The sequence below is a fragment of the Esox lucius genome, chromosome 16 (genome assembly GCF_011004845.1).
Source record: "Esox lucius isolate fEsoLuc1 chromosome 16, fEsoLuc1.pri, whole genome shotgun sequence".
In the NCBI taxonomy this organism is placed as follows: Eukaryota; Metazoa; Chordata; class Actinopteri; order Esociformes; family Esocidae; genus Esox; species Esox lucius.
The window spans coordinates 16215538-16231327 of NC_047584.1; the positions used below are offsets into that span (position 1 = coordinate 16215538).

Sequence of the window (15790 nt, forward strand, 5' to 3'; positions counted from 1 at the left end):
GCCTGATCCCCAATCTTAATCCTGACTGCGTATTTTAAAAAACTCATCACTCCTTGACAATATTGAAACGGTCTTGTGTTTTCTGTGCCAAGTTGGCCGATGGGCATGGAGGTTTGGCATTGCTTCAGCCTGCTACTGTCGTGGGCACTGCGGAGAGGACAGGGCATCGCCAGTCATATCTACTGTAGTCTCCCCAGCAACACCATCTATAACCTGGGGGACGTCGGACTGAATGAAGTCACCTTTGGGGATGCACGAGGATAACTCAAAAGACTGATGTCTTTTCCTGCATTCTGTAAGCGTGACAGTTTATCTTTGAGGTACAGCAACTGTTTGCGTTTGTGTGTCTTTGTGTTATGGGTCAAGTTATTTCTGCTTTACCCAGTGGCAGAACTACAAAGTAAAGGAAGCAGGGAAGCAGTGCCCCAGCCCCTAAGGAGAATGTGTTGGTTACTTCTCCAGGGATAAATAAACCATCCCGAAATACTGAGGGAGAGGAAGAGGATGTGGCCCCTTGTATTTGTGCTACTCTGCCATTTGGAGAGGGAACGGCTATCCTTGCAGTCAGACGCAGGTCAAAATAGACTTCTGTTGCATTGATCTCAGTGGATTTTATGTGGACTGGCTAAAGCATACAGTGGGGCAAAAAAGTGTTTAGTCAGCCACCAATTGTGCAAGTTCTCCCACTTAAAAAGATGAGAGAGGCCTGTAATTTTCATCATAGGTACACTTCAACCAGAAAATCACATTGTAGGATTTTTAATGAATTCATTGGTAAATTCCTCGGTAAAATAAGTATTTGGTCACCTAAAACAAGCAAGATTTCTGGCTCTCACAGACCTGTAATTTCTTCTTTAAGAGGCTCCTCTGTCCTCCACTCCTTACCTGTATTAATGGCACCTGTTTGAACTTATCAGTATAAAAGACACCTGTTCACAACCTCAAACAGTCACACTCCAAACTCCACTATGGCCAAGACCAAAGAGCTGTCAAAGGACACCAGAAACAAAATTGTAGTCCTGCACCAGGCTGGGAAGACTGAATCTGCAATTGGTAAGCAGCTTGTTGTGAAGAAATCAACTGTGTAAGAAAATGGAAGACATACAAGTCCACTGATAATCTCCCTTGATCCAGGGCTCCACGCAAGATCTCACCCCATGGGGTCAAAATGATCACAAGAACGGTGAGCAAAAATCCCAGAACCACATGGGGGGACCTAGTGAATGACCTGCTGAGAGCTGGGACCAAAGTAACAAAGGCTACCATCAGTAACACACTACACCGCCAGGGACTCAGTGCAGTGCCAATGCCAGACGTGTCCCTCTGCTTAAGCCAGTACACAGGCCCGTCTGAGGTTTGCTAGAGAGCATTTGGATGGTCCAGAAGAGCATTGGGAGAATGTCATGGTCAGATGAAACCAAAATAGAACTTTTAGGTATAAACTCAACTCAACGTGTTTGGAGGAGAAAGAATGCTGTGTTGCATCCAAAGAACACCATACCTACTGTGAAGCATGGGGGTGGAAACATCATGCTTTGGGGCTGTTTTTCTGCAAAGGGACCAGGGCGACTGATCTGTGTAAAGGAAAGAATGAATGGGGCCATGTATCGTGAGATTTTGAGTGAAAACCTTATATCAGCGAGGGCATTGAAGATGAAACGTGGCTGGGTCTTTCAGCATGACAATGATCCCAAACACACCGCCCGGGCAACGAAGGAGTGGCTTCGTAAGAAGCATTTCAAGGTCCTGGAGTGGTCTAGCCAGTCACCAGATCTCAACCCCATAGAAAATCTTTGGAGGGAGTTGAAAGTCTGTGTTGCCCAGCGACAGCCCCAAAACATCACTGCTTTAGAGGAGATCTGCGTGGAGGAATGGGACAAAATACCAGCAACAGTGTGTGAAAACCTTATGAAGACTTACGTTGGACCTCTGTCATTGCCAACAAAGGGTATATAACAAAGTATTGAGAGAATGTACCAATAAATTCATAAATTATCCTACAATGTGATTTTCTGGATTTGTCTCTCACAGTTGAATTGTACCTATGATGAAATTACAGGCCTCTCTCATCTTTTTAAGTGGGAGAACTTGGTGGCTGACTAAATACTTTTTTGCCCCACTGTACGACCATGAGAGAGGTGAGCTTGACCTGGGCTTACAGTATGTCAGGTAGACAGGACACTGTAGTATTTACAGAGTGTTGTGGCGATGGCTGTGTGGGGTCTTCAGCAGTATATATTTAGGGACTGTAATTTCATCTCTGTCCCATGTGCCTGTCCATGTAGATAACTAGAATCCATCTCTCTGGCCTTCACTGTTTCCTGTAACTGTCTGTCTAGGCAAACATGTCTGTTCCACTTTAGATGCCCTTTTACCTGGCAAGCAGACAGTTGGGCACTCTCCTGGGGGGTAACATTGGATTGACAGACGTTGGGTTTGGTTCGGGTGGTTTAAGTCGGTCTGAAGGACAGAGGGCAAAGTGAGGGGCTTTGTTGTGACACGATTTAGACATCAGAGGAAACAGCCACTTCCCTCTGCTTGTCCCCCAGAGAGAACCAGCTGAGAGAGACGCTTTGTTTTCTGACCTACCGCTGATGTCACCGTCGTCCACTTCTATGGATTGTCAACGTCCCCCCCCAACCCATTACATGCTCACGCACACACTCACTCCCCCCTGCAGGGCTTCTAGCCAACCCAGGGTACGGAAACACTGCCAGCTGTTTAGCTGACCTCTGAGTTGGACACTCCTCAGATGAGATGCCAACTCCTCATGTCTCCCCCTTTACAATCCTCTGATCCAAAGCCTTGATGGGGCTGTGTACTGTAGTGTACACAATGGGATGTTCCATTTCTCCACTACGGGGGGGACGACTCCTGCTGACCCCTCCATCCACATGTGCTGCTTTTGATGTTTTTAATTAGACCCCACCCGTCCTTCTCTCAGTTTGACATTGCCCTGCTATCATGTGACGCGTCAGGAGGAGGGGATACTGTTAGGGTCCACTGCCTCAGGCTTCAGGAACCAGATGTCAGGTACTGTGTTCCTTCTACAGCCTGACCTAAAGTCTGAAGTGTTAAGGTTTATAGCTGGGGCGTTATCGATTGAGCCGAGTAAAAGAGCATAGCAATCATAATCATGCATGCATAGTGATAACGGTGTAAACTTAGTTACACATTACAGATATTCCATTACCCTAACAGCTGAGTGTCATTTAAACCAGTGGTGTAGACTCATGTACACGTGATTGTCTTTAACCACCAATTCGGTGATTTTGCCAAACAGTTTACTGTCCTTTTGGGAAGGGAAAGGGGATATTGGTTAGTTTGAACACCACTCTCTAAAAGGGTTTTTGGAGTATCCTTTGCTTTGTATAAGTTCTTTAGGGAAACTGTCAAATGGTATTGTTAAGAACTAGTTATACTTGTTATTCAAAGAACCATATGAAAAACTTACCTCCCTTATATCTACTCCAAAAGGTTTTCAAAGGTTTTTTTAATATGAAAAGGCCCTAATGGACCCTACAAGAACATTGTCTTTTTAGACTGCCGGTCCATGGGGCTTCTGTATTTAACCCAACCTCTCTGAAATGGTAAGGTGCGGGGAGCTGCCAGGGTGAGCGGTAAGGGTTAACTGTCATGGACAAAACAACAGATTTTGAAACATGTTCTATCCGGGATTCGATCTAGCATTCCGTTTACAGTTCAGAGTGCTCTAACAGTTAGGCTACCTGCCACCCTTTAGGGGCAAGGTTTCAAAAGTGAAAGAGGCTTTACTTTTCTGACCCGAACTAACCACACCTGTTCTCGTTACCGCTACGTCAGTGAAATCACTGATGACAACCAATGGCGTGTCCCAAACAGCAGTGGAGCAATAAGATTCCGTTTGGGACACGACAGATAGGTTTTCATCTGAGTGGCAAGTGCAGAGCAGTGCCACGATGCCTTATACCCCCCGCCCCCTGTCCTGCAGCCGTGGGTCACATGACTTATTCAATACAGGGATGGAAGAACTGATGATGTGTTGCTGATCCTTCTCACATTGATCAGTGAAATCGAAGTCAAGGAATCCAACGGTTGTTATATTAATATTTTGTGATTCAATCTTCTTGGGTTTGTGAAACAACTTAGGAAAATGTATCAGGCTGCGGGGGGGGGGGGGGGTTTATTAAACTGCGTCGGGCTTTGACCCAAAGAGGACGAGCAGACAGGCTTGCGAGGAGAGCTGGCAGCAACAGCGGTAATCCAAGTGTCTACATCAGTGCAGCACAATCACAGACTGACAGACGGCCCACAGACAGTCGGTCGGTGCTTATCTGGGAGCCACCAGGCGGCTGGGTGTAGATAGTGTGGGTCGGCTGGAGCTTCCACGTACAGTGTTCACACTCCGACATTCCACACACTCCACCACATTGTTCTGCATGCATTAAGCTGATTAAATCCCCCAATCATATTGCACTTCAGTCCTCTGAAGCTTTTACTCTGATTTCCCTTAGCTAACTCAAACAGTCCTGGTCTGTTATGGTTCTGTCACTGCTCTGCAGGGAGTTCTCAGCTACTGCTGTACAAAAGATGGTATAATTGAATCGAACAGGGCCTCCCTACAGACCACGTATTATCTCTTGGTCCTGCTGAGGCTGGTGGAGGAGGTGGTTCTGCTGGCCGGTCCCAGCTGGTTTTGTGGGCCACTGAGTTTCTCATCCACTTCCGGGACATGTGGTTTGTTTGTTGTCCAGAAGACACATGCTGATGGTCCTGTGGCCTGCTGAGGAGGAGTGACCTGGGCTAGAATGGAGGCACAGCAGATCTCTGACTCAGCTGTCAGCAGCACCCAGCCTGACCTGAATTATTCATCATTAGCACAATACAGAAATGAAGAGCACAGCACTCTACCCTTCTAAACACATACACACACACACACACACACACACACACAAACACACACACACACACACACACTGGTTTCTCCACTGTTTGGTGTGATTGGTTGGTGGAGGAAAACTGGTTGGGGGTGACAATGGTGGCGAAGGATTGGTTGGTGATGGTGGAGGGGGGTGATTGGTTAGTGGTGGTGGAGGAGGATGATTGGTTGGTGTTGATGGTGGAGGGGGATGGTTGGTTATGGTGGAGGAGAATGATTGGTTGGTGGTGATGGTAGAGGAGGATGATTGGTTGGTGGTGATGGTGGAGGAGGATGGTTGGTTATGGTGGAGGAGGATGATTGGTTGTTGGTGATGGTAGAGGAGTGTGATTGGTTGGTTATGGTGGAGGAGGATGACACAACCATATAGGGTCACACAACCATAAAGAATGTTGATACAGGCTATGGCATGAAAAACAAATACTAACTCATGCTGTCATCATGAATTTTAAGATGAAGAAATATTAGTCAGTGTTTATTTGAAATGTTAGTCAAATATTAGTCAGAATTCTTAACGGCCCTCAGTCAGTGAGTGGGGTATTGTTCCAGACATGCCCAGGGGGCACGACAACAAGTCAAATGAATGCATCCTTAAGGCTATAGATTCATCCCAACCAGCTGTGGCACTTCCAACAATGCCCTCTGGGGACATCAGCCAGATAATCTAGCAGTTATTTGTATTAGTGCTCACTCAATAATGAATCGTTCAATGTGACAGTGTTGTCTTTTTTTAAAAGGTAGAACCTTTTTGTGATGTGTACTACAAAAACTTTGATGTAGTGTCACTTAGGGACATTATTCTGTTTTGGTTGATGTGCTGAATGACTAGAGTGTGCGTGACGAGCCTTCTACAATGAAGTGAAGACCCTATGACATTCCTTTAACAGAAGCCATGGTACTGATCCATTTCCCGCGCACCTCACATAGGCAATGGGTTAAACTGCTCTTACAGTAGCACGTTCGTGCAGGAGACTGAAAGCTTTTGTTCCTCTCTGTCTACTCTGAGAGCTGCTCAGCTCGATCCCCAATGTGAGCTTTCTGACTTGGCAATTTTAGGGAAGATTACTTGCTGCTCTATATGTTAAGCCTAAAAGCTGTCTCTCCGGGTTCTAATAGTCTGTCCTGCTTTAGGCTGCAGGCCACGGAGGGTGGAGGGTGTGTTGAAACCATGACGCTGAAATGAAGTGATGAATTTCTAACCAATCAAGGAGTACACTTGAAGTGTTCTCCTTCTATTTGTTGTTCCTGATGTCTCCCTGTGAATCCCACAATCCCCAGGCTCAGCTGTGCTCCTCCACAGCTCATCTCCCCCCCCCCCCCCCCCCCCAATCCAATGTAGTTCAGTGTGTCAAGTGCTGCTGAAATATTAACAAACACATACACACGCAGAGGGAGTTCAGACACACTTCAACGGCCATGCCCAGAGAAAGCACTTCAGATGCTGATCAATGTTATTGGCCCTTTTTTTTTAAATCCCTACGTTGTCTGGTGATAGGCTGTTTCTCGTTCGTAGCCCATTTGTGCATGCTACACTCTGACCCCGGGCGACCTGGAGGATTCTGCGCCAGCCTCTGTTCTGCAGATATCGGTGGATCTGTGTGGTGAGTGTGGGACCCATCACTGCAGCAGGAACCAGGGGATTCCTTAAGACGACAGGAAAGGGGGAACGAAACAGAAAAGGACCGTGTCCTGTTTCCCTGTCTGTCTCTGTCTTCCCTTTCCCCACTCAGGGCATGATGAGTGGCACTGTCAATACCATATAACTCTGACTAGGACATGAGGAATGCCACTGTGTCAATACCATATAAGCTGGACATGACAGACTGGCTCCAATGCAGGGGTACCATAAAATCAGCCCTGATTTAAACCTGGGAGGTATTCATGTAGTTTCTTTGTCCCTCTTATAGAAGCCTGTCCCTCTTATAGATTTTCATTGTGTTTTATGATCGTTTTACCTGATCTGGTTGACCTTTCAACAACATGGTTTTGTGGATATGGTTTTCCAGGCCTTAGGCTGAGTTGTTGTATCTGGATGAAACATGGTTGTTCTTGGCCAAATCAGGTGTTGCTGTCCTACTCCTAATATTCCTTTGCCCTTGGCTCTCCGGGTTCCCGCTAGAGGATAATCTTTTATTTATCGTTTACCCTCTGCGTGATGTCTCAGCATAAATCTGTCCATGTCCTTGGTGTGTTTCGTAGTGCTTTTACTCAAAGTAGGGGCTTGGAGTAAAAGCACTGGTCCCTGCTATACTGGATGTTGGCTTTTCCACCTTATTATATTCTACAGGTTATAATGGAAAACATTTTGTCTCAAGTTTGGTCAGTCAGGTCAACTCTGATATTCTTTGGGCTCACACTTATTAATTGGAATATGTCAAACCAGGTTTGTCACAAATGTACTTAATGCTTGTTAGAAAATGTCTGGCCAAGAGTTACGTTGATATTGAGTTTTTTTTAAGGTTCCTGTAATAATACAAATGCTGTGTAATTTTTTTAAATTAACTTGATGTTCTCTGTTTTCCCATTTGAACTAAATAACCACTCAACCATATTGCTCTTTGCCTGACTGGCAACATTCTCCGTCTAGATGGATACTAAGCTGAGTTAGTTCACTTCATTTACTCCATAGTCCAGTCGTTTTATGTTGGTCATCATCCCCTTCCCTCCACTCACAGTACAAGAGCACACATACTTTATTGAACTTGGGGTGTGGTTATGCCTGCTTATTTCTGAATGCATTCCTTTATGGGAATGAAGCCAAAGAAACGTCTTTCATTCACAGATGTGTAGTCTGACTTACCACAGGAAAAACACTTCAAGCTTCGCAGAAATGGAAAGGCAGGGAAAAAAAGAGAGAGAGAGAGACACAGCATCGGCAGCCGTGCCGTTCGTACGGAGGCTCAGCATTGGCTGAAGCTGCAGAAAGCCTCCCAGCATCCCCCATCCTCCCCTCCTGCTGACTGAGGCACTCCTACAAACACAGGCGGCTGGCACAGATCTGCTCCGCTGTGGCTCTGACTGACACGCCGTTCCCTAGCTGGATAAACTCTCCGTCCGGTCTCCCCAGGCTCTCTCCGTGTCTGTGCCCAGGCGAAAGCCTCGCCCCCCTGGGGGGGAAGCTGCACTAGGGGAAGTTGTGGAGCCGTGTGTGGCTGGGTTTCAGGATGGACTGAGCCGGAGTGGGGCTGCGTCTCGGGAACCAGGTCACTGTCCAGCTCTGAGGAGGCTAGTGCGTGATGCCTGTCAGGACTCGGTGCAATGGGGTGCACCACCAGTGTGGTCGTTTTTGACGGACTGCGTACCGTCTTAGAGAGGAATTGCGGGTACATCTGCAAGGCTGGTGCTGCCGAGCCCATTGGCCAGACTGAGGCTGAACAAGCAGCATGCAGCCGGAGGGAGTCCAGAGTCCCATGGCCTACGCAGAGGTTGATGAAGGTCTGTGCTTTTGTGTGTGTGTGTGTGTGTGTGTGCACCCAAACATGCTTGTGTCTACATGTGACACGTTAAAAAAAACAAAAAACACTGTGTGATTGTGCCTGCTGGACTTTAGCTAGTACTGTATCTCTTCACCTATCTCTGCTAGACAATATGAACTTCCCTGTGCTGTTCTCCCTTACGAAGAACAGCTGCCAGGACTTCCTTTTAATCAAAGATGTAATCAAAGCAGTGTCCAGAGACAGGATCTCAGCCCTTAAATCCACTCAACTGTGTTCCTGTAACTGGTGAAGGTTTTCCTTAATACAACATCCACTTCCATGGAAACAAAATGTGACTGGACATTGATTAAAGATGGTCCAAGCATATCGTGTTGAAAACATAAATAAACAATATGTCCTACTCCTATCAGCCCCTGGTCTGTAGAAAAGTAACCTCATTGTAAAAATACAATCTCTTATGATTCCATTGGAGATTTAGCCCCTATGTATTTAAAATAATATTCGTTTTTTAATAGATGTATCGATTTCTTCCATTTTCTGTCACGTTGCTTTAAGCTGCAGAATTTAACAGATTTTAGAACTTCCTTTTTTGTTGATGCCCCATAATGTGAAATAGGAATATTTGTGCTACACACTTCCATGTGTTAACCCCTGTGCAGAAATGGAGACAGTGGTCTCTGTCTGGGAGAAATCAATCAAACCTCCGTCTCCTGGCTGGCTGGATTGTCCTCTTTTCTACCCGTACCAGTCCAGACCTTTGTCTCTGGGCTCTCTAAGGATACATCCAGAATTACACCCTGTTCCCTTTGTAACGCCCTGCCCTCTGGGCCCTGGTCTGAAGTAGTGCACTAGGTAGACAGCCAGGTTCCATTTGGGATGTAGCCTAACTGTCTGATGGATGCTGATGGCTCTACTCCTGGCTGAATGGGACACTCATTGGGTTAAGTGAATGGATTGACGGGGGGGGGGGGGGCGCTTCATACTAGAGGGCACAGGAGAGGCATGGGAGGTGCACACACTCAGCGGCCAGATTATCAGACACCACTCCCCACCCCTCCCATCGGTCACCGAAATGGTTGGCTCCTGCAGACAGTCACGTGGCGTGCTATACCAAGAAGGCAGACAGGAAAGGGTGCTCATAGTAACTGTTTACTTACAGGCGGCGCTTGACTTAAAATAAGTGCAGGAACTGAAAAATCACACGTTAGACAAAGTTCGTCAAAATGTATTTGTTAATAAGGCTTGTTCCATTAAAGTGGCCTATCCCAGACGTCCCAGGCAGCTCTTTTGCCATAAAAAGGAACTGGAGTTGCCCAAAATTAGAAGTACCAGAATGCCATTCCGGAACGTTCCGGCCCAAGTCGAGCACTGGTTACACGTGAGAATAGGCAATTAGGGTGGTTGATCAATGTCAGGGATCGTGCAAGCTTACAGGTGGACAACAAACGCTTGCAGTAATATCTCTAACCCTACGTTCATAGTGTTTAGAATGGCATCTCAGGGCAGTCATCAGTCCAAGTCACAGAAGGCTCATTGAAGCAGACCACCTCACCAGGTTCCACTCCTTTCTGCTCAAAACGAGGGAAACCAGTGGATAGACAGTTGGATTAGGATTTGGCATAAGCCTCATGATTCTGTGGACCCATCCTGCCTGGTGTTAATGGAGCGCAGGCTGATTGTGGGGGCGTTTTGGTTTGGGGATCCTAGCACACGTTTGGATTCTTGAAACCAGTTTGAACACTTCAGCATATCTAAACATTGTTTCTCACCACCCGCATCCCATGGCTATAATTGACCCTCATGTCTCATGGATACTTCAGCAGGATAATGCTCTATTTATCTGTTTGTGAAACCTCTGCCCTACTAGATATGCCCCGATCAACTGTAAATGTTATAACTGTGAATTGGAAGCGTCTAGGAGCAACAACAGCCCAACCACGAAGAGGTAGACCATGCAAACTCACAGGGGGGCCACTGAGTGTTGAAGCGCGTAGTTTGTTTGCATCACCACATAGTTCCAAACTGCCTCCGGAAGCAACATCAGCGCAATAACTGTGCGTTGGGTGCTTCACCAAATGGGTTTCCATGGCCGAGCGGCTGTATGCAAGCCTCACATTAACATGCCATGCACAATGCCAAGCATCAGCTGGAGGGGTGTCTTTGTTTTAGAGACTTTTTACTTTGGTCACACTGATTACAGTAGTGCAAACCCTTTCCCTTCCTCTTGGAAACATTCATCTAACGCTCTTCTTGGGGTGGGCGGACGGCTTTAGGGAGGGGGAAAAGTCAACACTCTTAGAGTTCTGCTTTCTAACTATTTAATCATTTTGTCTTTGTAAGTCGGAGTAAGCTACGTTGTACAGCATTACAATGTTTACATTCCTACCATATTATTGACAAGTGCACAGCTTCCGTCCTTTTCTAAAAGTCCGGGAGCTTTTTGTGGCCACGTTTTCCCGCTGGAGCAATCAACAGAATGTTGTTTTGAGGCAGGCGAAAAAGGGCGAGGGGAAACTTCTCTTGGGTGGAGTGAATTCATGAAAAACAGACAAAAAATGTATGGTTGAAAAAGGCAAATGACTAAACTGTTTGAAGTATTAGTAGTTGTAGTGGGATGGCGGTGCACTCTACCAACAGAAATGTCTGCACAGCATTGCTTTGAAATAAGCCATGTTGATACTCTGGATAAATGTAATTACAGCGGTAGATGTAGCTGTTCTCCTTTTTAGATGGTGCCTTTGATCTTGTGTAGTTGTATTGTCATTGGGGCAGGTGTTGAACCTGTTTTCTATTCTCTGCAACACTATTAAGTTATAATTTCCAGGTCTGATTTTCTTAAACTCCCACAGCCTCTGTCCTGCTGGTCATTCATACAAAAAAATGTTTTACTAGTGGAAACTTCCCCAGCCCCCATAGGTGGTGTGTATTAAACACTTTGGCTGGGCGTTAACCAGAACATCCACATGAAAACAATGTGCTGTTAGGTCTCTAGAGAGAGAAGACAAACAATCAGATCACTCCCTAATACCTTTCACACACTGGCCTCACAGTACAACAACAACAACAGAGATGGCTAGCTTGCTGGCTAGCTTGCTTGCTAGCTAACTAACCGGCTAAAAATTGCATTGTTTTGTTTTTGTCGTTGTTGCTTCCTAGTCTTTAAGTGTTTGTGGAGTCTCAGACCATTGTATAGTTGCATAGGGAGAGGGTGTTTCCATGCTGATAACGTTGATGCGCTTCTGTGGCCCTCTGTCACATTCCGACCCGGACAGGAGAACCTTATTTGCAGCACTTAGCTAGGCTCCTGCACACCCCCCCCCCCCCCCCCCCCCCCCCTCCAGGATTCCATTATATTATGCCTTGGTGAAGAATTCATGTATCACTGTCATGTTGGAGTGGTCTGTATCTCCGCAGACAAAGTGAGCTAGCTGCAGGCCATGTTTTCACCCCTACTGTGATTGTTTCATTTCCCAGCTTTTTTGTCTAATCTGAGGTTCGTCATATTCAGTACTGACAGTGGTGGGTGTGGACTGACTAAGTTTATTATGTCCTTATCTCCATGCAGTCAGTGTGAATTGTCCGTCTCACCTGACGCCTGGGAGCTCCCAAGAGTCCTACAGTAAAAACACTCCAGGCAGCAGGTGCTGGTGCTGGGAAGGGTTTGATCTGACAAGGATGGGATGTTTGGTTACATTCCAGGGTTACACCCACTTTGTTTTCCCTTGGCTCTTGCTGGGAAAATAAGCCCTCAACTATTGCATCAAGTCTTTGTTATGTAACTCATTCCGCTTCGTCAAGCCCCTCTCTGTCCAGTCTGGGATGAGATGGCTGAGTGTGGGTGTCTGGTGAACCGGGCCTTGGTAAACACCACTCCAGTCAGAGACCTGGCAGCCCTTGTATTAGGGCTTAAATCATCTGATAAATTAGACTTTTACTATGCGCTAATCAAATAATTGTTATACAGAGCTAAAGAAAAGTCACACACTGCTATTATGGACACTACAATACCAATTTCAATCTATGCCATTTTCCCAGTGAATGTCCCTTTTCCCTTCATGGATAACAAGGTGATACAGCGATGACGTAGAAGGAAACTCGATAAGTCCAGGATTGATGTAGAGGGCTAAACCAGAGGAAGCAGCTCTTTGTTGTTATTGAAGGTGCTTCAGAGTCTAGACGACAATAAAGGAAGCTGTAACGATGAATGACGACTTGGGCCGCGTTCTGTCTGTTCCCTGCTTATTGCGTCGTCACACAGTCGATTGGCTTTAATATTTTAAAGACACAGCTACATGTTATGGACTCAAACGGCTCCATGTTTACTCTGCCTCTTCAGTATGCTATGACAAACTCCGCGTATAGGCCTATTGTAGTGAAGCGTCTTAGGGGAACGACATACCCTGGATCGAGACTGCTCTCTGTTTTAAAATCCACCCCTACGGTTCCTGAACTTAGCAGAGATTAAAACAAATCAGCAGCCCGCAAGCTGGAACAAATCCCAAATTCACACAAGATGTTCCCCTTGATGTGTAGTTGACTTGAGAGTCGTGAGGGGATACAGTCCCAGGGATGCAGTGCAGAGGAGAGGAAACATCTTTGAAGTTATCTCTGCTAGTATCTCTCCCTCTGCTGCAGATAAGAGCAGGGGGTGGAACCAGTAGGTCCTGTCTCTGTTTAAACACATTTTAAACACAACTCCCTGATCAAAGACATTGTGTACAGTTAATATGATTTGGTTCCTTATATGTAAATAGATGTTAAGACAGTAGAGACAGTATGCGGTTTCTGCTGGTCTCCATCCACTGGGTGCTGAGCGAGGCTGAATGTGCATTCCAGAGAGTATGGTTCTTTTACTGCATAATGTATCATTACCAATCCAGAACTGTTCCCATCCTGATTCATAAATGTCACAATCGATAGTAACCACACAGTAAATCATGTGGATTTGGCCCATAGCACAACCTAGTAAATGAGCAAGTGTTTCAAAACATCTTCTGAGATTCATCACGAAACCCCAGCAGCCATGAGTACATAAATTACTGTACTTGGCCTCAAGTGTCTAGTTTGCTACAGGAAGGTTGTTCTTCACCAGTCTTTGTCAACAGTGTGGGATGGGCTTTATATTACTTTAGCAAATTGGGTAATGTTTCACATACTGTTCAACAGGCTTAACTTGGGCCTTTCCAGACTTTATACAGTAGGTTGTTAGCAGAATGACATACGAAAGCCTTGCGCTAACATTGCAGACAGGGTTGATCTTAGTCTAGATTACGACTCCCTGGCACCCTGTGAAACCCAGGGAGGGCTGGCACCAGTTGCCACCAGGACACAGACTTGTAACTCATTGCGTTGTGGGACCTGCCATCTTGAAACCTTCTCTCGGAGATTCAGTGCTTTTGGATCTGGCTGGAGGAAGACTGTGTATTTCAGGACGTGTATGTGAGCAGTCTAGTGGGGAACTGGGACAGGGGTTAAATGGGGGCCAGTAGGGGCAGTGGGAGGGGAACAGCTGTAATCCTCGCCCCGCCCTCTTCCCTCTCCCCTAGCCCCCTTCCTTTTACGCTTGAGCTCTGACACCAAGGTGAAAAGATAACATCCTCCCTGCTGTGGCCCACCAAGGAATCTCGAGAGTGTACCCTACTCCGAGGTGGGTTTAGTAGGGCTATATCAGCCATGGAATGCCAATCCGGCAGATGGATCAACAACCAGAGGCCTGTACTGACAGGAGACTAGCCTAATCTCCTTGTCCGAGGCACTGGCAAGGCCCTGTGACAACCAGGAAGCAGTCAGCTGCAAAAACATTCTACATTTGTCTCTGTGGATGACCACGCCCTGTATATCAGGATTTAAAGGGTGGTCCCCCATGTCGGCTTACCATCTAAGAAGTCACAATCTTGAGTTTTGATTAAGGAGTGCATCTTCGGTTTCAATTAAAGTTTCAACTGACAAGGAGAGAAAGTGCTAGGTGTTTATAGGGCGGAAGTGTATGCATGTCAGGATTTGTTAAAGATGTTTTCAGATGAGCCGATTCCAACTTAACTGATGTTTACATGGGGTCATGGTCTGCTCAGCTCATCTGCTGATAAGCAAGTGTGTTCCCTTCCTGAATGGAGTCCAGATGTTTGTCCTCAGTGATGGTGTTACACTTCCCGTCTTTTTGTCTGTTACGGTCTCAGTCTAACTTGTCTCTCTGTTACTGTCTCTGCTGATCTACTTGTAGCTGTTTTACAAAAGGTATGGAGTTGTGGAATGGACTGCTCCTTGTTGGACTAGGAGAACGGTGGAATGTTCTTTGTCTGCCGTTCTCAGCCCTTTGTCAATAAAATGCAGGTGGATCGTGAGGGGTCGGATGACTTCGGCGTGTGTGTATGTGTGAGAGTGAGAGGGAGATGGTTCTGTATACAGGCTGCACTCCCCCATTCAAGCAGCACAGCTGAATGTGGGAGGGGCTGTCTCTCCATAGCTTGGGTGTGAATCCAGGACTGGGAGGCTCATAGCAGTCAGAGAGAGGAGAGTTGGTGCCAGATGAGAGAGGGAGTGAAAGAGCGAGGGAGAGCTATATGGGCTCTGGAGAACATCTCTTACTTTACCCTGCATTAAGCTGTTTTCGATTGGACATGCTGGCTTCCTATTGCTGCTTTTTGGAATCTAGTGAGGAGATCTTCGGCCACAACTGTTGACAATGCAAGGAAGGGCTAACAAAACTCCTAAGAAGGAGTTGGTGATCGAATCTCCCCAGCAGTACAAGAGTTTGGCTGGAGCCGAGGCGGAGGTGGAGGCAGTGACACCGGTGGTGGTAAGTCACTAAATGACGGGGCTACTAAGAGCCATGGTTTCTTCTGTGACTCTTTACGTTGACTAAAGTGAGTTGGTTTCGGGTTTACTTTGAAAACATTCATAGGACAGAGCATATAACGGCAGTACGGTTTACAGCCATATCTATATAACACCCTAATTATATGACTAGCCACATCAATCCTCACCTTGTTGAATTTGTTAGATTGGTTTTTGTTTACTCCAGACCTAGCATAGCTGTTGTCAAGCGGGTCAGGTGCCTGGAACCTCTGAGCTGGCCTTGCCCAGCTACGCAGCTCCATGACTTGCCTGCAAATCTGGTCTCCTTTTAGCAGATATCAATTATCCCGCACAATGGTGCTGGCTCACATTTCAAAGTGCTTTGTGTGCACCAGTAAAGAGGAACGTTGGACTATGCTGATGCTAAACTAGCTGCATAAGCACAACCAAGGCATTCTTTAGAGGTAATTACTGTAGTGTATACCTCTTGTAAAACTCCTGTCCTTCCTCCTTTGGCTCAAAAGTCAGTCATAATAAAAGAGGAGATTTTTAGTCCTGGCCAGGTTGAATATGTCCTTGGGTTGTTCCTGGATGACCGGAACTGTATTCCGTGAGCAGTGTAATTTAACCAAAGTGAAAT

The 15790-nt window shown here is 46.3% G+C and overlaps 1 protein-coding gene across 26 annotated transcripts in view; it reads left to right on the forward strand.

Annotated features, from left to right (window-relative positions):
• The window catches only part of zmp:0000001200 (dedicator of cytokinesis protein 9), a 78754-nt gene that overhangs the window by 15660 nt on the left and 47304 nt on the right, over window positions 1-15790 (forward strand). For 9 of the 26 annotated variants that reach the window (XM_020054809.3, XM_020054811.2, XM_034286928.1 and 6 more), the window contains exon 1: window positions 7925-8353. The exons of 4 other annotated variants lie outside the window; for them this stretch is intronic. In XM_020054809.3, the coding sequence (XP_019910368.2) occupies window positions 8177-8353 (177 nt within the window). In that variant the 5' untranslated portion in view covers window positions 7925-8176. Of the gene's footprint in view, window positions 1-7922; window positions 8354-14853; window positions 15152-15790 lie in introns of those variants that run through there. 13 more of the 26 variants (XM_034286926.1, XM_034286933.1, XM_010894911.3 and 10 more) reach the window with 4 other exon arrangements.